Source organism: Macaca mulatta, chromosome 2 (genome assembly GCF_049350105.2).
Source record: "Macaca mulatta isolate MMU2019108-1 chromosome 2, T2T-MMU8v2.0, whole genome shotgun sequence".
NCBI classification, from domain to species: Eukaryota; Metazoa; Chordata; class Mammalia; order Primates; family Cercopithecidae; genus Macaca; species Macaca mulatta.
The window spans coordinates 182,924,316-182,946,252 of record NC_133407.1 but is presented as its reverse complement, the minus strand read 5'-3'; the positions used below and the strand labels follow the sequence as shown (position 1 = coordinate 182,946,252).

Genomic DNA, 21,937 nt, shown 5'->3' with positions numbered 1-21,937 from the left:
TATAGAGAAGGGAACATCATCTCAGTTTCCTCCTAGGTCATTCAGATTAGAAATATGATTTTCAATACTTTAAAACTATTCCAATGCAAAAAAAATTTAGAAATCCTTTGGAATGTATAATAATGGTGTTTTACAAAACTCCAGGGGAAAGAAGATAAAATTAATTGAATGCCAAATATGTGCCATAGCTTCTCACATCATTGTAACACCTAATGGCCTACCTGACACCTCCACTTGACTGTTTAATAGACATCTCCTCATCTTCCCTCCCAAACCTGCTCATCTCATCGTCTTCCCCAGTTAATAGTAATTCTATCCTTCTAGGTGCTCAGATTTTGGAGTCATTCTTAATTCCCCTAAATACCACATCCAACCCATCAATAAATTATTTTGCTTTACTTTTAAATATATCAGGAATCAGACTCTTTCTTAACATCTCCTCTCCTGGTCCAAACTACCATATTATTGCAATAGACTCCTAGCTATTAGGTTGGTCCGAAAGTAATGGCAGTTTCTGCCTAATATTTCCTACTTTTGCTCATGCTGTTCTCTCATCACTGCACCTGGAGTAATGCTTTTAAAACTCAAGGCAGATCATGTCATGTCTCTCCATGTTGTCTAGGGTACAAGCAATCACCCACAAAGCTCCTACATAATTTGTATCTTTGCACTAACGTTATCCACTTTCTGTGGTTCAGCCACACTAGCCTTTTTTTCCTTCTTAAGCTGTCACCTCAGGGCCTTTGCACTTGATGTGATTTCTGCCTGGAACACACTTCTCCATCATCTACTTCAGGTCTTTGCTCAAATACAGCTTTTTTCCATGACGTTTTCCCTGATCACTCTATTTAAAATGAAACACCCCTCCCCTCCACACACATATACACAGTCATTTCTACTCTCATTACCTGATTTACTTTTTCTCCATGGCATTTGTCACCATCTGACATATTGTGTATTTTATTTACTTTGTTTTATCTATTTCTCTGCACTAGAATGTAACCTTATTAAAGAAGGGATTTTTGTTTTGTTCACTGCTAATACCTTGGTGTCTAAAACAGTATCTCTAGCACATAGTATGTACTCTGTAAATACTTATTAAATGAATTAATTAATTCTTGCAACAATGCCAGTAGGTGGTTACTAGTATTTTCACCTCAGATGAGAAAAAAGCACCACTACAACCACCACCACCACAAAAAAAAAAAACCCAAAACAAAACCAAAACAGGTACAATGAGGTTAAATAACTTTTCCAAACTCTTTTTAAGCATTTAATATTTAAAAAATGCCCATCAATAGGAGACAGTTTAAAGTTACAGTATATTATTTCACTTTTCTAGTAGGTGGAATTCTTGAAAGTCATCTCAAATGCATAAAATGCAGAGGGATGTTAACTTTTAGCAGATCTTTCAGTTGAGTGAATGTCAATAATGTTAATAGCACAAGGAACCAGTATGTGTACCTTTCTTAGTCTGCTGAAGTAATTTTTTTTTTCTCCACAGCTGCTGGCTGGCAATTCCAGAACCCGATGGTGTTACAAAAAGTCCACTGTTGTGGTCATTCATCGTACCTGTAACCATTATCCTCATCAGCAATGTTGTTATATTTATTACAATCTCGATCAAAGTGCTGTGGAAGAATAACCAGAACCTGACAAGGTAAGATTCCCAACGAATGGGACGCTGCCAGGCAAGGCTCATCCAGCACTTAACACAGCGCCATAACACATCCACGGTTCCAGGAGCTTTCAAACTCAGACAATGGCAGGGCTATGTGGTTTGCAGGAGAGATTTTCTCTTACACTTTGACTCAGAAAGTGGATCTTCTCGTCTTCTCACATCAGTATAGTCTGCTCTCAATATCCTGAGTTTCCACATCTGTGGATTCAACAAAACAAGGATCAACTAAAAACTAAACCTAGACTTCAAGAAAAAAAATTTTCTGCCCTTGTCCTAAATATTCAAGAAATCATGTTTGAATAATTAAAGAAATGAGAGGGTTGTGAGGAAATGCTGGTCCCTGGATTTTCATTTTATTAATACGATCCAGTACCTGTTGGCTGTATTTTACATGTATTGCTTGAATTACACAATAGCACTAAAATTTCTTTTTTTTCTTTTTTTTTTTTTTTTTTTTGAGATGGAGTCTTGCTCAGTCACCCAGGCTGGAGTGCGGTGGCGCCATCTCGGCTCACTGCAAGCTCCGCCTCCCGGGTTCTCGCCATTCTCCTGCCTCAGCCTCCCAAGTAGCTGGGACTACAGGCGCCCGCCACCGCGCCCGGCTAATTTTTTGTATTTTTAGTAGAGACGGGGTTTCACCGTGTTAGACAGGATGGTCTCGATCTCCCGACCTCGTGATCCGCCCGTCTCGGCCTCCCAAAGTGCTGGGATTACAGGCTTGAGCCACCGCGCCCGGCCTAAAATTTCTTTTTTATTTTATTTTATTATTAGTTTTTGAGACAGGGTCTTGCTCTGCCATCCAGGCTGGAGTGCAGTGGCACAATCACAGCTCACTGCAGCCTTGACTTCCTGTACTCATGTGATCCTCTCCCCTCAGCCTCCAGAGCAGCTGGGACTATAGGCACACACTACCATGCCCAGCTAATCTTTTTCTATTTTTTATAACGATGTAGTCTCTGTCAAAAAGAGGCTGGTCTGGAACTCCTGGGCTCAAGTGATCCTCCTCAATTGGTTTCCCAAAGTGCTGAGATTACAGGCATAAGCCCAGTCTTAAATGTTTTAAATTAGTGGTAACCATACAAAAATTTGGAGAGCTCACTTAAAAATTAAATTTTCGGCAGGGTGCAATGGCTCATGCCTGTAATCCCAGAACTTTGGGAAGCCGAGGTGGGTGGATCACCTGAGCTTGGTAGTTTGAGACCAGCCTGACCAACATGGAGAAACCCTGTCTCTACTAAAAATACAAACTTAGCCAGGTGTGGTGGCACATGCCTGTAATCCCAACTACTTGGGAGGCTGAGGCAGGAGAATCGCTTTAACCCAGGAGGCGAAGGTTGTGGTGAGCCGAGGTTGCGCCATTGCACTCCAGCCTGGGCAACAAGAGCGAACTTCATCTCAAAAAAAAAAGAATTGAATTTTCTCTTGAAAAAATTGGAATATCTGGCCACTCTAAGCTGACATTCCCTGCAGGGGTCATGTGCTTTCTGATTTACCAGTTCACATCCATGCTGCTCTCTCCTTTCTATAACCTTTCTGGCTCCGAAAAGCATTTTCATTGTCATCCCTGCTATACAACAAGAGCACTCAGTTGGAGAGACAAAAAGCAGAAACTATTAAACACTTATACTCTACCCCTCCTGACCCCATCTCCATAGCATAAACTGACGGGAATACAGTGCTAATGAGACTATGAGTTCGGATTTAATTCTATAAGATTTTGCTCATATTTAAGTAGACTTAACAAATGCAAGCACATCTGTGAGCTTATAGCAAGCTTACAAATAGATCCACTTAGTGTGACCAGATGAGTAAAAGCCACCATCTTTAGTGGGACTATGTCTTTTGTTTCTTTTAATGCTAACATTTTATTTAAACCAGTACAAGCACCATGCTTAACAAAACACTGTCCAAAATAAACATGCAATATGAATTAGCAGAGATTGAAACCACAGCCTAAGAAGTTGTGCCAGTTGTTGGTTTTTTGAAATGATGACAGAGAACTGTTAAAATTCACAAGACTAAACCATTAATGTTTCCAGCCTCCTGCATGAGGTTATATTGGACCATCGAAATCAGCAGGAACTGCCCTGGCATGTTAATGATCTCAAACAATATTCAAGTAATTATATTTATATGAATTATACTCCAAAAAGCAAGAAAATACAATTTCTAAGCACTGATTTGAAATGTCAAATGGCATAATAAAAACAAATTTCTCAAGAATATTCAGCTTGGGACCATTGATTTTAAGTGGCCTAGAAGATTATTACATTCTTTCAGAAACACAAAATAAGATTTGTCCAGAAATGTTTGAAACACATCCTCACAAAAGTTGTTAACGGCTCAAACTCTACAGATTCCAGTATTATCAGTTCATTGAACAAATAGGGAAAGCAACCATAGTAATAATACTTGAATTTATAGAATACAAATTACCCTCTGCTTCCACCAAATAACAGCATTTAAATTCTTATGCAAATATCTATTCATCACTTGTCCGCATATGGATTAATGACATTGCTCAGGTTTTAGAAGTAGTTCAAACATTTTTTAAGTACACCTTCCTTAATATCTGTATGGGTTGGGGGGAAACAGCCAAATTTAATTTGGCAATAAACTCCCCTAACTGGAAGATTTTAGCTAAAGTGTTAGACAAGGATATAGTTTATGGCTATATATGACCCCGAAAATAGGAGGTCAAAGGGAGGGAAAAGTACTGACACACATTTTGGCACACAGATTATTTAGTAATGACAGTAAAAAAATTTAGCTACACGCTCTTAAACAACAGTATGTTTAACTGCACTAGGCATTTAGTAAACTTTTAGAACTAGACAATTTGAATGTTTATTTTAGAAGTCAGTTAAACTAAAGCAGTCAACCAACTTTTTTCCTAATATAATTGCATCAATACCAGAACAAAGTAATCACTATTCAAAACTCAGACATTTTGGAATTTCAGCATACTAACCTGAGAAGTTTTTTTCATATGTATTTTTTGTTGTCATGGAAGCCACACTAAATAATATTGTGATTACCAGTTGATTTTATTTTGACATTAGATGCTATGCAGAACTTATGCAGGGCCAACAATTTCAAAACTAACGCTGACTTAGAAGACCATGAAGGAGGGTCCCAGGAAAAAAGTTGCTGCCAAAAAGGAAAGAAAGATTAAAACTGAATGGGAATGGTTGCACCAGAAAGATACGGAATGTAAACACTGGAATTATGAAACCTGGAGTTATTATTTGGGGAATGGTAGAAAAAAGACACTAAATAGGAAATATACTTGAAAAGAACAATGCAAACTTTAGTAAGATGAAAGGGAAATATATACAAATGTTTGAGAACACTTTAGACCATGGGATTTGTCAATCTCCCCATAGAACAGATGAAATAAAAATGTCCTACTGATCCTCTGACCTCAATCTGTTGTGTTGCAAAAAAGATGTTATTGACTAGGAGTCAGGCAAGCTCAAAAAAGCATGGTTTATCACAGCTCTTTGCTCCTGTTCAAGAGAGTAGGGGAACTAAAAGTTCTAATGTACGGCAGGTCAATATTATCTGACATTATGGAGGACCTCCAAATTTAAAAATAAACAAAACTAAAACATGCAAGACAAAATAAGGAACTTCATTTAAAAATACATTCTTGCGGCACTAGTTTCTCTTATTGCTGCAAACCGGGTGAAACAAAACCCCATTTCCTTCATTCAGAAATATTAAGAACACTCTCTACTCACTTGGATTACATTTGCATTTCTACAGAATTATATGCATGTTTTTCTCCAATATCAAAATACCTGTTTAAAGAATTGTTAAACTTCCTGGGTGAGTTTTCTCTCTCTCTGGAAATTGGAATAAAGAATCTTTTCCCACCGAGAAGCAAAGCAAACACCTACTCTAGAACTTCCTCATCTCCAACTAACTTTCTGTTGCTTCCTGACTTCTAAATTAGTGGAGCCAGAGTTGGGAACAGAAGATGTTCTATTCAACATCATGAAAATTCCAACTATCTTTACTTCTCACAGAAACCTCAAAAATAAAATGCAAAGAGCACATGAATGGAAAACATGCCAAAATTTAAATTTTGCTAGTTTTGAGATGAGATGACTAAGATGTTCTTAATATAAGAATTAACTCACCAAATTTAGTTAGTCTTTAGATTCTCTAGACCTATTATCAAATTAATGTTCAGTGGTTACTTATATATTTGTTTCTACAAGTATGCCAAATAACAGAATCCTTGCTTTATGCCAAGAATACCATCATCTAACAAGACTGGTTTAGTTAACTCTTCAGGCAGCCAGTTCAGAATATCTTCTGACATTTAGGATATAAGACGTGATATTATTGTTTTAACGTTATTAACTATGGACTAAGTTTAAAGATAATTTTTTCCTATGGCACAAAACTAATCACAATATACCCAAAATTATAACTCTCGACTGCCATATACTCACCAATGCAAGCAGATAGTTGGAATTTTTAAAATATGAAGTTGATTTTATTATAAATTTCAGATATACACATTAGAAAATTATTTTATTTGGAATCTTTAAAAAAGTATTAATTTCACCAAATCTGGAATACTGGCAGTGTAAAAGTCTTTTTTTTTTTTTTTTTTTTGAGACGGAGTCTCGCTTTGTCGCCCAGGCTGGAGTGCAGTGGCTGGATCTCAGCTCACTGCAAGCTCCGCCTCCCGGGTTCACGCCATTCTCCTGCCTCAGCCTCCTGAGTAGCTGAGACTACAGGCGCCGCCACCTCGCCCGGCTAATTTTTTGTATTTTTTAGTAGAGACGGGGTTTCACCGTGTTAGCCAGGATGGTCTCGATCTCCTGACCTCGTGATCCGCCCGTCTCGGCCTCCCAAAGTGCTGGGATTACAGGCTTGAGCCACCGCGCCCGGCCGTAAAAGTCTTAAACTAACTTTAAAGCTAACAAATCAAAGGCACATTATTAATACATTTAAAATAATCAGTGTTCATTAGTGACATTAAGTGGTGCTTTATAAATGAAGTGTTATTAACCTAGATGCAAAACTGTTTAGAAATGACATAAAAGGAATGAAGCCCTTGATTATTACAACCCACCAATTTCTAAGACTAAGATGCTATTTTCCATAAGGAGATAAGCTAACAGTCATAATTCTATCATAAAATCTAACTCCCCAACCTTAAAAATTAGTGATTGATGAACATAGTTTCTAGATTTGATTAAAAAGATACAGGAAACCAAACAAGATACAGAACTGATCAGTGTACTTGTGATGCAGGTTACACTACAGTCAATTATTCATGGCTCAATACTGGGCCACTCAAGTCTTTGACCCCAAATTAATTTCAATGATTTGACAAGTGATAATACGCTATTTTCATAAATAAACTGCTAATATCCAGTATTTGTCAAAAGGAGGCAACTGTTGTCTCTTACAATCTAATATATCCACATTCCAATAGTGTCTGTAAATAATAAATTCTGAATCATAAGTTATAGAAATTAGTCACAAGAGTGCAAAAAGTCCCTGGAGAAAAGTAATCCACCTAACAATTACCAATACAAGGAAACACCATACAAAGGTTCATTACTATGAAGATGATTTCCTCTTGGTTCAAACTTTGCACAAATGAAGAATTTTTCTTTACTGCAGAAAACAGACTGTAAGTAATGCATTTTTAGACACAAATAAATATTGATGTATGGTTCCAGTATGGCCAGGTTAATACTTAAATACTTTGGAAACACAGAAGTTCACATTAGTGGAAAAATCCAAGTTTATCACTTAACCATTCTTCAGTTAGGTCTTCCATATTTCTTATTTCAAATACCTTGGTTAGTTCAGCTCTCTGGACTAGCTTATTCTTACTCCCAGCATACATCATCTGTTGTTCAGGCTTACGTCCAACAGAACTGGAGAAAATAAAGCACAAAGGATATGGAACTCTCCCATCCATTATGTTGATATTTATAACTATGCACAATGAAGTGAGGTTGTCGTTCAGGCAGTTCATCTTTAAGTTCATCTGGTGAAATACCCTCCAGCTCCTTATCCAGTACTACCCGGCGTTTATCCTTGTCAGTTTTCATTATAATAGCAGCATTGTTCATTTCTTTGTGAAAATGAAACTTTCTCAGCTTTTCCACTAAATCTTCAGCAACATTACAAACCACCAAAGACTCACTCATTTCCTTTCAGGCTGTCAGAGGCCTGTTGCCTTCACTTGGGCACCTTTTTCTAGTGGGACTATATCTGAAATATGTACTTTACAGATCTAGGGTAAGTATCATTCTTCCTGTGTGAATGGTAGTTCACATTCAGGAGAAATATGGTAAAAACTACTATCACTGATAAACATTAAAAGTATGTTTACTGAACATAAGTGGTGAGAGTGGAAAGAAAAAATAGTATGTTTAATAGCAATGCAGAAAAACCTTGGTAAAGGCTTCTTTACCTAATTGCGCATTAGGATATATTTCCTTCATACAAAAATTATCATGTTTGGCCAGATACCAATTAAATTTGCATTGCTAAATTTTGACTGATAGACTGTGGTTCATAAATTGGCCTAGTTATAATGACAAGCAGACTGTGATTTAATTATTTAACAAATAACTTTCATGTGTTCAGTAGCTACATAACAAATTGCCCCAAAACTTAATGGTGAAGAATGACAAATGTTTATTATTTGCCATGAGTTCAGTGTTGGCTGGGTAGTTCTGTCTTGACTGGCTTGGATGCTTATTAATGATCTAGGATGACTCACCTTTTTTTTTTTTTTTTTTTTTTGAGATGGAGTCTCACTCTGTCCCCCAGGCTGGAGTACAGTGGTGCGATCTTGGCTACTGTAACCTCCGCCTCCTGGGTTCAAGCAATTCTCTGCCACAGCCCCCAGAGTAGCTAGGATTACAGGCGTCTACCACCACACCTGGCTAATTTTTTTTTATTATTATATTTTAAGTTCTGGGTTACATGTGCAGAATGTGCGGTTTTGTTACATAGGTAGACACGTGCCCTGGTGGTTTGCTGCATCCGTTAACCCATCACCTACAGTAGGTATTTCTCCTAATGTTATCCCTCCCCTACCCCCTCACCACCTGACAGGCCCCAGTGTGTGATGTTCCCCTCCCTCTGTCCATGTGTTCTCACTGTTCACCTCCCACTTATGAGTGAGAACATGCAGTGTTTGGTTTTCTGTTCTTGTGACAGTTTGCTGAGAATGATGGTTTCCAGCTTCATCCATGTCCACGCAAAGGACATGCACTTATCATTTTTTATGGCTGTGTAGTATTCCATGGTGTATACATGCCACATTTTCTTAATCCAGTCTACCATTGATGGACATTTGGGTTGGTTCCAAGTCTTTGCTGTTGTGAATAGTGCCGCAATAAACATACGTGTGCATGTGTCTTCATGTGTCTTTATTGTAGAATGATTTATAATCCTTTGGGCATATGCCCAGTAATGGGATGGCTGGGTCAAATGGTATTTCTAGTTCTAGATCCTTGAGGAAGCGCCACACTATCTTCCACAATGGTTGAATTAATTTACACTCCCACCAACAGTGTAAAAGTGTTTCAGGCGCCACTGTGGTATGGGGGAAAAAAAAAGAGCTCTGTAGCTAGTTCGGTGACTGCCCAATTGGCCGCCCAGTTTTGTGCTTAACACCCAGGGCCTTGGTTGGGCAGGAACTAGAGGGAATCTCCTGGTTTGCGGGTTTGGAAGCCTGTGGGACAAGCGCAGTATCAGTGCGGGAGTTCCTCAGGCTCAGACACTCAAGGCTTCCCTTCCCCTTGCGCTTCCCAGGAGAGGCAACACCCCACCTTGCTCCAGCTGGCCCTCTGTGGGCTGCATCCATTGTCCAATCAGTCCCAGTGAGATGAACCAGGTACCTCCGTTGAAAATGCAGAAATCAGCCGCCTTCTGCGTCAGTCTCGCTGGGAGCTGCAGAACGGTGCTGTTCCTATTCGGCCGTCTTGAATCCTTCATGACTCACTTTTATGTCTGGTGGTTGGTGTTTGGTTGGTTTGAGTAGCAACTGCTCAGTTGGGAAAGCTCATCTCTGCTCCATATAGTCTCTCATCTGCCATTAAACCAGTCCAGGCTTCTTAACATAGTGGTCTCAGGGTTCTAAAGAGGTGTGAGGGAAGGCAAATTAATAAACAGATGCTTTCAAGTCTCTACTTGATAAATTTGCTGATGTTCCACTGGTCAAAGTAAGTCACATGGCCAAGCCCACGATCCAGGGGCATAGACTTTCCATAAGAGGAAGAAGATCACTCTGTATCTAACTAACCTTACTCTCCCACATCAACCTAAGGCTCAGGAAGGTCCAAGGTGCCAAAAAAGGGGATTCTTCCATTGGCTGATCTGTAGTAATACTCACAACATTGAAATTCCATTCCAATGAAGAAGTTGGTTCTTGAAATTTGCCTGCTGTGGTATTAAGGAGCTGTGTTTGCCTGAAGTTTTAAACAAGTATCAATGTAGTCAAAATAAAGCTTGCTAAATCAGATTTTCTCCAGAGTGATGTAAGACTTAGCATCATTTTTCCACCTGGGGCTTAATATTGTTAAGTGAACAATGTGTATGGGCAGCTGAATATGCATTCTAAATAGGAGAGTAATAATGATGTTGATGAGTAAAACCCTAATGAACTACATTATTTTTCTTGTTTTCTTTCACCTAGCACAAAAAAAGTTTCATCCATGAGGAAGATTGTTAGCACATTATCTGTTGCAGTTGTTTTTGGAATTACCTGGATTCTGGCGTACCTGATGCTAGTTAATGATGATAGCATCAGGATCATCTTCAGCTACATTTTCTGCCTTTTCAACACTACACAGGTATGGTGTGGATTAGAGTGAAAGTAGCAGAACATGCGGTGGTGGAGATATCACCTTGACCCATTCCTTAGTTACCTTTAAGAGACTATTTTTAAAAAACTAGTGGGTACATAGTAGGTGTATATATTTATGGAGTACAAGAGATATTTTGATACTGGCATAAAATGTATAATAATTACTTCAGGATAAAAGGGGTACCCATATCCTCAAGCATTTACTCTTTCTTTGTGTTACAAACAATCAAATCACACTCTTAGTTATTTAAAAATATACAATTAAATTATTATTGACTGGCTGGGCGTGGTGGCTTATGGCCTATAATCCCAGCACTTTGAGAGGGCAAGATGGGTGGATTGCCTGAGGTCAGGAGTTCAAGACCAGTCTAGCCAACATGGTGAAACCCCATCTCTACTAAAAATACAAAAAAATTAGCTGGGTATGGTGGCATGCGCCTGTAATCCCAGCTACTTGGGAGGCTGAGGCAGGGGAATTGCTTGAACCAGGGAGGTGTAGGTTGCAGTGAGCTAAGATCACCCACTGCACTTCAGCCTGGGCGACAGAGGGAAATTCTATCTCAAAAAAAATTATTGACTATAATCACCCTGTTGTGCTGTCAAATACTAGATCTTATTCATTCTAACTATATTTTTGTACCCATACCCATTAACCATTCCCACTTTCCCTTCCCCTCACTGTAATTCCCAGCCTCTGGTAACACTCATTCTACTCTCTATCTCCAGGATTTCAATTTTTTAAACTCTTTAGGTCCCAAATAAGTGAGAATGTGCAAAGTTTGACTTTCTGTGCCTGGTTTATTTCACTTAACGTAATGACCTCCAGTTTCATCCATGTTGTTACAAATGACAGGATCTCATTCTTTTTAATGGCTGAATAGTACTCCATTGTGTATATGTACTGCATTATCTTTATCCATTTGTCTGTTGATGGATACTCAGTTTGCTTCCAAGTCTTGGCTATTATGAATAGTGCTGTGAAAAACATGGGAGTGCAGATTTCTTTTCTTTTGAATATATATCTAGCAGTGGGATTGCTGGATCATATGGTATTTCTATTTTTAGTTTTTTTTTATTATTATACTTTAAGTTCTGGGGTACATGTGCAGAACATGCCAGTTTGTTACATAGGTATACATGTGCCATGGTGGTTTGTTGCACCCATCAACCCATCATCTACATTAGGTATTTCTCCTAATGCTATCCCTCCCCTAGCCCCCAACTCCCCAATAGGCCCCAGTATGTGATGTTCCCCTCCCTGTGTCCACATGTTCTCATTGTTCAGCTACCACTTATGAGTGAGAACATGCAGTGTTTGGTTTTCTGTTCTTGTGTTAGTCTGCTGAGAATGATGGTTTCCAGTTTAATCCATGTCCATGCAAAGACATGAACTCATCCCTTTTCATGGCTGCATAGTATTCCATGGTGTATATGTGCCACATTTTCTTTATCCAGTCTGTCATTGATGGGCATTTGGGTTGGTTCCAAGACTTTGCTACTGTGAATAGTGCCGCAATAAACATACATGTGCATGTGTCTTTATAGTAGAATAATTTATAATTCTTTGGGTATATACCCAGTAATGGGATTGTTGGGTCAAATGGTATTTCTGATTCTAGATCCTGAGGAATCGCCACACTGTCTTCAACAATGGTTGAACTAATTTACACTCCCACCAACAGTGTAGAAGTGTTCCTATTTCTTCACATCTTCTCCAGCATCTGTTGTTTCCTGACTTTCTGATGATTGCCATTCTAACTGGTGTGAGATGGTATCTCATTGTGGTTTTGATTTGCATTTCTCTAATGACCAGTGCTGATGAACTTTTTTTTTTCATATATTTGTTGCCTTCATAAATGTCTTTCTTTGAGAAGTGTCTGTTCATATCCTTTGCCCACTTTTTGATGGGGCTGTTTGTTTTATTCTTGTAAATTTGTTTAAGTTCTTTGTAGATTCTGGGTATTAGCCATTTGTCAGATGGATAGATTATAAAAATTTTCTCCCATTCTGTAGGTTGCTGCCTGTTCACTCTGATGATAGTTTCTTTTGCTGTGCAGAAGCTCTTTAGTTTAATCACATCCGATTTGTCTATTTTGGCTTTTGTTGCCATTGCTTTTGGTGTTTTAGTCATGAAGTCTTTGCCCATGCCTATGTCGTGAATGGTATTGCCTAGGTTTTCTTCTAGGATTTTTATGGTTTTAGGTCTTACATTTAAGTCTTTAATCATCTTGAGTTAATATTTTGTATAAGGTATAAAGAAGAGGTCCAGTTTCAGTTTTCTGCATATGGCTAGTCAGTTTTCCCAACACCATTTTTTGTTTTATTTTATTTTTATTTATTTATTTATTTATTTTATTATTATACTTTAAGTTCTAGGGTACATGTGCATAACGTGCAGATTTGTTACATATGTATACTTGTGCCATGTTGGTGTGCTGCACCCATCAACTTGTCAGCACCCATCAACTCATCATTTACATCAGGTATAACTCCCAATGCAATCCCTCCCTCCTCCCCCCTCCCCATAATAGGCCCCGGTGTGTGATGTTCCCCTTCCCGAGTCCAAGTGATCTCATTGTTCAATTCCCACCTATGAATGAGAACATGCGGTGTTTGGTTTTCTGTTCTTGCGATAATTTGCTGAGAATAGTGGTTTCCGGCTGCATCCATGTCCCTACAAAGGACACAAACTCATCCTTTTTTATGGCTGCATAGTATTCCATGGTGTATATGTGCCACATTTTCTTAATCCAGTCTGTCACTGATGGACATTTGGGTTGATTCCAAGTCTTTGCTATTGTGAATAGTGCCGCAGTGAACATACGTGTGCATGTGTCTTTATAACAGCATGATTTATAATGCTTTGGGTATATACCCAGTAATGGGATGGCTGGGTCATATGGTACTTCTAGTTCTAGATCCTTGAGGAATCGCCATACTGTTTTCCATAATGGTTGAACTAGTTTACAATCCCACCAATAGTGTAAAAGTGTTCCTATTTCTCCACATCCTCTCCAGCACCTGTTGTTTCCTGACTTTTTAATGATTGCCATTCTAACTGGTGTGAGATGGTATCTCATTGTGGTTTTGATTTGCATTTCTCTGATGGCCAGTGATGATGAGCATTTTTTCATGTGTCTGTAGGCTGTATGCATATCTTCTTTTGAGAAATGTCTGTTCATATCCTTTGCCCACTTTTTGGTGTGGTTGTTTGTTTTTTTCTTGTAAATTTGTTTGAGTTCTTTGTAGGTTCTGCATATTAGCCCTTTGTCAGATGAGTAGATTGCAAAAATCTTCTCCCATTCTGTAGGTTGCCTTTTCACTCTGAGGGTAGTTTCTTTTGCTGTGCAGAAGCTCTTTAGTTTAATTATATCCTATTTGTCAATTTTGGCTTTTGTTGCCGTTGCTTTTGGTGTTTTAGACATGAAGTCCTTGCCCATGCCTATGTCCTGAATGGTATTACCTAGGTTTTCTTTTAGGGTTTTTATGGTGTTAGGTCTAACATTTAAGTCTCTAATCCATCTTGAATTAATTTTCGTATAAGGAGTAAAGGAAAGGATCCAGTTTCAGCTTTCTACTTACGGCTAGCCAATTTTCCCAGTACCTTTTATTAAATAGAGAATCCTTTCCCCATTTCTTGTTTTTCTCAGGTTTGTCAAAGATCAGATAGCTGTAGATGTGTGGTGTTATTTCTGAGGGCTCTCTTCTGTTCCATTGGTCTATATCTCTGCTTTGGTACCAGTACCATGCTGTTTTGGTTACTGTAGCCTTGTAGTATAGTTTGAAGTCAGGTAGTATGATGCCTCCAGCTTTGTTCTTTTGACTTAGGATTGTCTTGGCAATGCGGGCTCTTTTTTGGTTCCATATGAACTTTAAAGCAGTTTTTTTCCAATTCTGTGAAGAAACTCATTGGTAGCTTGATGGGGATGGCATTGAATCTATAAATTACCTTGGGCAGTGTGGCCATTTTCATGATATTGATTCTTCCTATCCATGAGCATGGTATGTTCTTCCATTTGTTTGTGTCCTCTTTTATTTCACTGAGCAGTGGTTTCTAGTTCTCCTTGAAGAGGTCCTTTACATCCCTTGTAAGTTGGATTCCTAGGTATTTTATTCTCTTTGAAGTAATTGTGAATGGAAGTTCATTCATGATTTGGCTCTCTGTTTGTCTGTTACTGGTGTATAAGAATGCTTGTGATTTTTGCACATTAATTTTGTGTCCTGAGACGTTGCTGAAGTTGCTTATCAGCTTAAGGAGATTTTGGGCTGAGATGATGGAGTTTTCTAAATATACAATCGTGTCATCTGCAAACAAGGACAATTTGACTTCTTCTTTTCCTAACTGAATACCCTTGATTTCTTTCTCTTGCCTGATTGCCCTAGCCAGAACTTCCAACACTATGTTGAATAGGAGTGGTGAGAGAGGGCATCCCTGTCTTGTGCCCATTTTCAAAGGGAATGCTTCCAGTTTTTGCCCATTCAGTATGATATTGGCTGTGGGTTTGTCTTAAATAGCTCTTATTAATTTGAGGTACGTTCCATCAATACCGAATTTATCGAGAGTTTTTAGCATGAAGGCCTGTTGAATTTTGTCAAAGGCCTTTTCTGCATCTATTGAGATAATCATGTGGTTTTTGTCATTGGTTCTGTTTATAACTGGATTACGTTTATTGATTTGCATATGTTGAACCAGCCTTGCATCCCAGGGATGAAGCCCACTTGATCATGGTAGATAAGCTTTTAGATGCACTGCTGGATTCGGTTTGCCAGTATTTTATTGAGGATTTTTGCATTGATGTTCATCAGCGATATTGGTCTAAAATTCTCTTTTTTTGTTTTGTCTCTGCTACGTTTTAGTATCAGGATGATGTTGGCCTCCTAAAATGAGTTAGGGAGAATTCTCTCTCTTTCAATTGTTTGAAATAGTTTTAGAAGGAATGGTACCAGCTCCTCTTTGTACCTCTGATAGAATTCAGCTGTGAATCCCTCTGGTCCTGGACTTTTACTTTTTTTTGATTGGTAGGCTATTAATTAATGCCTCAGTTTCAGAACTTGTTATTGGTCTATTCAGGGATTTGATTTCTTCCTGGTTTAGACTTGGGAGGGTGTATGTATCCAGGAAATTATCCATTTCTTCTAGATTTTCTAGTTTATTTGCGTAGAGGTGTTTATAGTATTCTCTGATGGTAGTTTGTATTTCTGTGGGGTTGGTGGTGATATCCCCTTTATCATTTTTTATTGCATCTGTTTGATTCTTCTCTCTTTTCTTCTTTATTAGTCTTGCTAGCGGTCTATCAATTTTGTTGATCTTTTCAAAAATCCAACTCGTGGATTCATTGATTTTTTGGAGGGTTTTTTGTCTCTATCTCCTTCAGTTCTGCTCTGATCTTAGTTATTTCTTGCCTTCTGCTAGCTTTTGAATGTGTTTGCTCTTGCTTCTCTAGTTCTTTTAATTGTAGTGTTAGAGTGTCAATTTTAGATCTTTCCTGCTTTCTCTTGTGGGTATTTAGTGCTATAAATTTCCCTCTACACACTGCTTTAAATGTGTCCCAGAGATTCTGGTATGTTGTATCTTTGTTCTCATTGGTTTCAAAGAACATCTTTATTTCTGCCTTCATTTCGTTATGTACCCAGTAGTCATTCAGGAGCAGGTTGTTCAGTTTCCATGTAGTTGAGCGGTTTTGATTGAGTTTCTTAGTCCTGAATTCTAGTTTGGTTGCACTGTGGTCTGAGAGACAGTTTGTTATAATTTCTGTTCTTGTACAGTTGCTGAGGAGTGCTTTACTTCCAATTATGTGGTCAATTTTGGAATAAGTGCGATGTGGTGCTGAGAAGAATGTATATTCTGTTGATTTGGGGTGGAGAGTTCTGTAGATGTCTATTAAGTCCGCTTGGTGCAGAGATGAGTTCAATTCCTGGATATCCTTGTTAACTTTCTGTCTCGTTGATCTATCTAATGTTGGCAGTGGGGTGTTGAAGTCTCCCATTATTATTGTATGGGAGTCTAAGTCTCTTTGTAAGTCTCTAAGGACTTGCTTTATGAATCTGGGTGCTCCTGTATTGGGTGCATATATATTTAGGATAGTTAGCTCTTCTTGTTGAATTGATCCCTTTACCATTATGTAATGGCCTTCTTTGTCTCTTTTGATCTTTGATGGTTTAAAGTCTGTTTTATCAGAGACTAGGATTGCAACGCCTGCTTTTTTTTTGTTCTCCATTTGCTTGGTAGCTCTTCCTCCATCCCTTTATTTTGAGCCTATGTGTGTCTCTGCATGTGAGATGGGTCTCCTGAATACAGCAAACTGATGGGTCTTGACTTTTTATCCAGTTTGCCAGTCTGTGTCTTTTAATTGGACCATTTAGTTCATTTACATTTAAGGTTAATATTGTTATGTGTGAACTTCATCCTGTCATTATGATATTAACTGGTTATTTTGCTCGTTAGTTGATGCAGTTTCTTCCTAGGCTTGATGGCATGTTTTTGCATTTTGGCATGTTTTTGCAATGGCTGGTACCGGTTGTTCCTTTCCATGTTTAGTGCTTCCTTCAGGGTCTCTTGCAAGGCAGGCCTGGTGGTGACAAAATCTCTAAGCATTTGCTTATCTGTAAAGGATTTTATTTCTCCTTCACTTATGAAACTTAGTTTGGCTGGATATGAAATTCTGGGTTTAAAATTCTTTTCTTTAAGAATGTTGCATATTGGCCCCCACTCTCTTCTGGCTTGTAGAGTTTCTGCCGAGAGATCTGCTGTTAGTCTGATGGGCTTCCCTTTGTGGGTAACCTGACCTTTCTCTCTGGCTGCCCTTAACAGTTTTTCCTTCATTTCAACTTTGGTGAATCTGACAGTTATGTGTCTTGGAGTTGCTCTTCTCGAGGAGTATCTTTGTGGTGTTCTCTGTATTTCCTGAATTTGAATGTTGGCCTGCCTTACTAGGTTGGGGAAGTTCTCCTGTATGATATCCTGCAGAGTGTTTTCCAACTTGGTTCCATTTTCCCCCTCACTTTCAGGCACCCCAATCAGACGTAGATTTGGTCTTTTCACAGAATCCCATACTTCTTGAAGGCTTTGTTCATTTCTTTTTCCTCTTTTTTCTTTAGACTTCTCTTCTCGCTTCATTTCATTCATTTGATCCTCAATTGCTGATACTCTTTCTTCCAGTTGATCGAGTCAGTTACTGAAGCTTGTGCATTTGTCACGTATTTCACATACCTTGTAAGTTGTATTCCTATATATTTTATTCTCTTTGTAGCAATTGTGAATGGGAGTTCACTCATGATTTGGCTCTCTGTTTATCTGTTCTTGGTATATAGGAATGCTTGTTATTTTTACACAGTGATTTTGTATCCTGAGACATTGCTCAAGTTGCTTATCAGCTTAAGGAGATTTTTGGGCTGAGATGATGGGGTTTTCTAAATATACAATCATGTCATCTGCAAACAGAGACAATTTGACTTCCTCTTTTCCTATTTGAATAGCCTTTATTTCTTTCTCTTGCCTGATTGCCCTGGTCAGAACTTCCAACACTATGTTGAATAGGAGTGGTGAGAGAGGGCATCCCTGTCTTGTGCCGGTTTTCAAAGGGAATGCTTCCAGTTTTCGCCCATTCAGTATGATATTGACTGTGGGTTTGTCATAAATAGCTCTTATTATTTTGAGATGTGTTTCATCAATACCTAGTTTATTGAGAGTTTTTAGCATGATGGGGTGTTGAATTTTGTTGAAGGTCTTTTCTGCATCTATTGAGATAATCATGTGGTTTTTGTCATTGGTTCTGTTTATGTGATGGATTACATTTATTGATTTGCACATGTTGAACCAGCCTTGCATACCAGGGATGAAGCTGACCTGATCATGGTGGATAAGCTTTTTGATGTGCTGCTGGATTCTGTTTGCCAGTATTTTATTGAGGATTTTCACATCGATGTTCCTTAGGGGTATTGGCCTGAAATTTTCTTTTTTTGTTGTGTCTCTGCTACGTTTTAGTATCAGGATGATGTTGGCCTCCTAAAATGAGTTAGGGAGAATTCTCTCTCTTTCAATTGTTTGAAATAGTTTTAGAAGGAATGGTACCAGCTCCTCTTTGTACCTCTGATAGAATTCGGCTGTGAATCCGTCTGGTCCTGGACTTTTACTTTTTTTTGATTGGTAGGCTATTAATTAATGCCTCAGTTTCAGAACTTGTTATTGGTCTATTCAGGGATTTGATTTCTTCCTGGTTTAGACTTGGGAGGGTGTATGTGTCCAGGAACTTATTCATTTCTTCTAGTTTATTTGCATAGAGGTTTTTATAGTGTACTCTGATGGTAGTTTGTATTTTTGTGGGATCAGTGATGATATCCCCTTTACCATTTTTTACCATGTCTGTTTGATTCTTCTCTCTTTTCTTCTTCTTCTTCTTCTTTTTTTTTTTTTTAGACAGAGTCTCAGTCTGTCATCCAGGCTGGAGTACAATTGTGCAACCACAGCTCACTGCAACCTCTGCCTCCTGGGTTCAAGATATTCTCCTGCCTCAACCTCCCAAGTATCTGGGATTACAGGCATGCACAGTCACGCCTGGCTAATTTTTGTAGTTTTAGTAGAGATGGGGTTTCACCATGGTGGTCAGGCTAGTCCCGAACTCCTGACCTCATGATCCACCCGCCTTGGTCTCCCAAAGTGTTGGGATTATAGGCGTGAGCCACTGCTCCTGTCCTCTTTTCTTCTTTATTAGTCTGGCTAGTGATCTATCTTTTCAAAAAACCAGCTCCTGTATTCATTGAGTTTTAAAAGGGTTTTTCGTGTCTATCTCCTTTGGTTCTGCTCTGATCTTAGTTATTTCTTGTCTTCTGCTAGTTTTTGAATTTGTTTGCTCTTGCTTCTCTAGTTCTTTTAATTTTGATGTTACAGTGTCAATCTTAGATCTTTCCTGCTTTCTTTTGTGGGCATTTAGTGCTATAAATTTCCCCTAAACACTGCTTTAAATGTGTCCCAAAGATTTGGGTACATTGTGTCTTTGTTCTCATTGGTTTCAAAGAACATCTGTATTTCTGCCTGTTTTTATGTCTGCCTGTTTTGTTTCTGTTTTTATGCCAGTGCCATGTAGTTTTCATTAGTACAGCTCTGTATAATTGGAAGTCAAGTAATGTGATTCCTCCAGTTCTGTTCTTTTTGCTCATGATACCTTTGACTCTTCTAGGTCTTTTGTGGTTCCATATAAATTTTACGATCATTTTTTCTTTTTCTGTGAAGAATACCATTGGTGTTTTGATAGAGATTGCATAGAATCTGTAGATTGCTTTGAGTAGTGTGGACAGTTTTGAAATATTGATTTTCCAATCTATGAACATGGAATCTCTTTCCATTTTTTGTGTCCTCTTCAATTTGTTGCATGCAGGTTTCAGAGTTTTCGTTGTAGAGATCTTTCACTTTTTTGATTAAGCTAATTCTAAGGTATTACATTGTATTTATTTGTAGCTTTTGTAAATAGGATTGCTTTCTTAATTCTTTTTTGTTTTGTTTTTTTTTTTTTTGAGACAGAGTCTTACTCTGTCACCCAGGCTGGAGTGCAGTGGCACAACCTCAGCTCACTGCAACTTCTACCTCCCAGGTTCAAGCAATTCTCCTGCCTCAGTCTCCTGAGTAGCTGGGACTACAGGCATGTGCCACCATGCCTAGCTAATTTTTTGTGTTTTTAGTAGAGACAGGGTTTCACCATGTCAGCCAGGATGGTCTCGATCTCCTGATCCCAGTGATCCACCCACCTCGGCCTCCCAAAGTGCTGGGATTACAGGCGTGAGCCACCATGCCCAGCCCTTAATTCCTTTTTCAAGTTGTTTCATGTTGGCATATAGAAATGCTACTGACTTATGTATGTTAATTTTGTATCCTGCAACTTTACTGAATTTATCAGTTCTGATCTTTTTTTTTTTTTCTTGTGGAGTCTTCAGTTTTTTCCAAATATAAGATCATATCATCTGCAAACAAGGATAATTTGATTTATTCCTTTCCAATTTAGTTTTTTTTATTGCTTTCTCTTATCTAATTGCTCTGGCTAGGACTTCCAGTACTGTTGAATAACAGTGGTGAAAGTGGGTATCCTTGTTGTGTTCCAGATCTTAGAGGAAAGGCTTTCAGTTTTTCCCCATTCAGCATGATACTAGCTATGAGTCTGTCATATACAGCTTTTATTGAGTTGAAGTATGTTCTTTCTATCCCCAGTTTTTAAGAGTTTTTACCATGAACAGATGTTGAATTTTATAAAAAATATTTTTTAGCATCAATTGAAATGATTGTGTGGGTGTTGTCCTTCATTTTGTTAATATGGTGTATCACATTGATTGATTTGCATATGTAGGCCATCCTTGCATTTCTGGGATAAATCTCACTTTGTCATGATGAGTGACCTTTTTAGTGTGCTGCTGAATTCGGTTTTTTAGAATTTTGTTGAGGATTTTTGCATCAATGTTCATCAGATATATTGGCCTATAGTTTCTTTCTTTCTTTTTTCTGATGTGCCTTTTTCTGGTTTTGGCACCAGGGTAATACTGGCCTCATGGAATGAGTTTAAAAGTATTCCTTCTGCCTCTATTTTTTGGAGTAGTTTGAGTTGGATTGGTGTTAGTTCTTCTTTAAATGTTTGGTAAAATTCGGCAGTGAAGCCACAGTTCCTGGGCTTTTCTTTGCTAGGAAACTTTTTATTACAGCTTCAATCTCATTACTTGTTACTGGTCTGTTCAGATTTTGTATTTCTTCATGATTCAATCTTGGTAGGTTGTTCGTGTGTAGAAATTTGTCCATTTCTTTTAGGTTTTCTAATTTATTGGCATAAGTTGCTCGTAGTAGGCACTAATGATCCTTTAAATTTCTGTGGTATCAGTTGTTATGTCTCCTTTTTCATCTCTGATCTTATTTGTTTGGGTCTTCTCCCCTTTTTTCTTAGTTAGTCTGACTAAATGTCAATTTTTTTTATCTTTTAAAATAACTTTTTGTTTCATCAATCTTTCATTTTCTTCATTTCAATTTCACTTATTTCTACTGTGCTCTTTATTATTCATTTTCTTCTACTAATTTTGGTTTTGATTTGCTCTTGCTGTTCTAGCTCCTTAAGATGCATCATTAGGTTGTTTATTTGAAGCTTTTCTGTTTTTTTTAAATGTGGGCACTTATTACAATAAACTTTCCTCTTAGTACTGCTTTCACTGTGTCCCATAAGTCTTGGTATGTTGTGCTTCCATTTTTATTTGTTTCAAGACATTTTTCAACTTTCCTTTTAATTTCTTTCTTGACTCATTGGTAATTGAGGAGCATATCATTGAGTTTCTATGTGTTTGTATAGTTTCCAAAATACCTCTCGTTATTGATTTCTAGTTTTACTGTGTTGTGGTCAGAGAAGATACTTGATATAATTTCATTTTTTTGA

The 21,937-nt window shown here is 38.1% G+C and overlaps 1 protein-coding gene and 1 pseudogene across 3 annotated transcripts in view; one reads left to right on the top strand and one right to left on the bottom strand.

Moving 5' to 3' along the window:
- ADGRG7 (adhesion G protein-coupled receptor G7) overlaps positions 1 to 21,937 on the top strand; it is a 73,633-nt gene that overhangs the window by 39,927 nt on the left and 11,769 nt on the right. For all 3 annotated transcript variants that reach the window (XM_077994035.1, XM_001094038.4, XM_077994036.1), the window contains exons 14-15: positions 1,505 to 1,660; positions 10,368 to 10,524. In XM_077994035.1, coding sequence (XP_077850161.1) covers positions 1,505 to 1,660; positions 10,368 to 10,524 — 313 coding nt within the window. The remainder of the gene's footprint in view (positions 1 to 1,504; positions 1,661 to 10,367; positions 10,525 to 21,937) is intronic.
- Positions 7,321 to 7,984, bottom strand: LOC106996442 (glia maturation factor beta pseudogene; annotated as a pseudogene).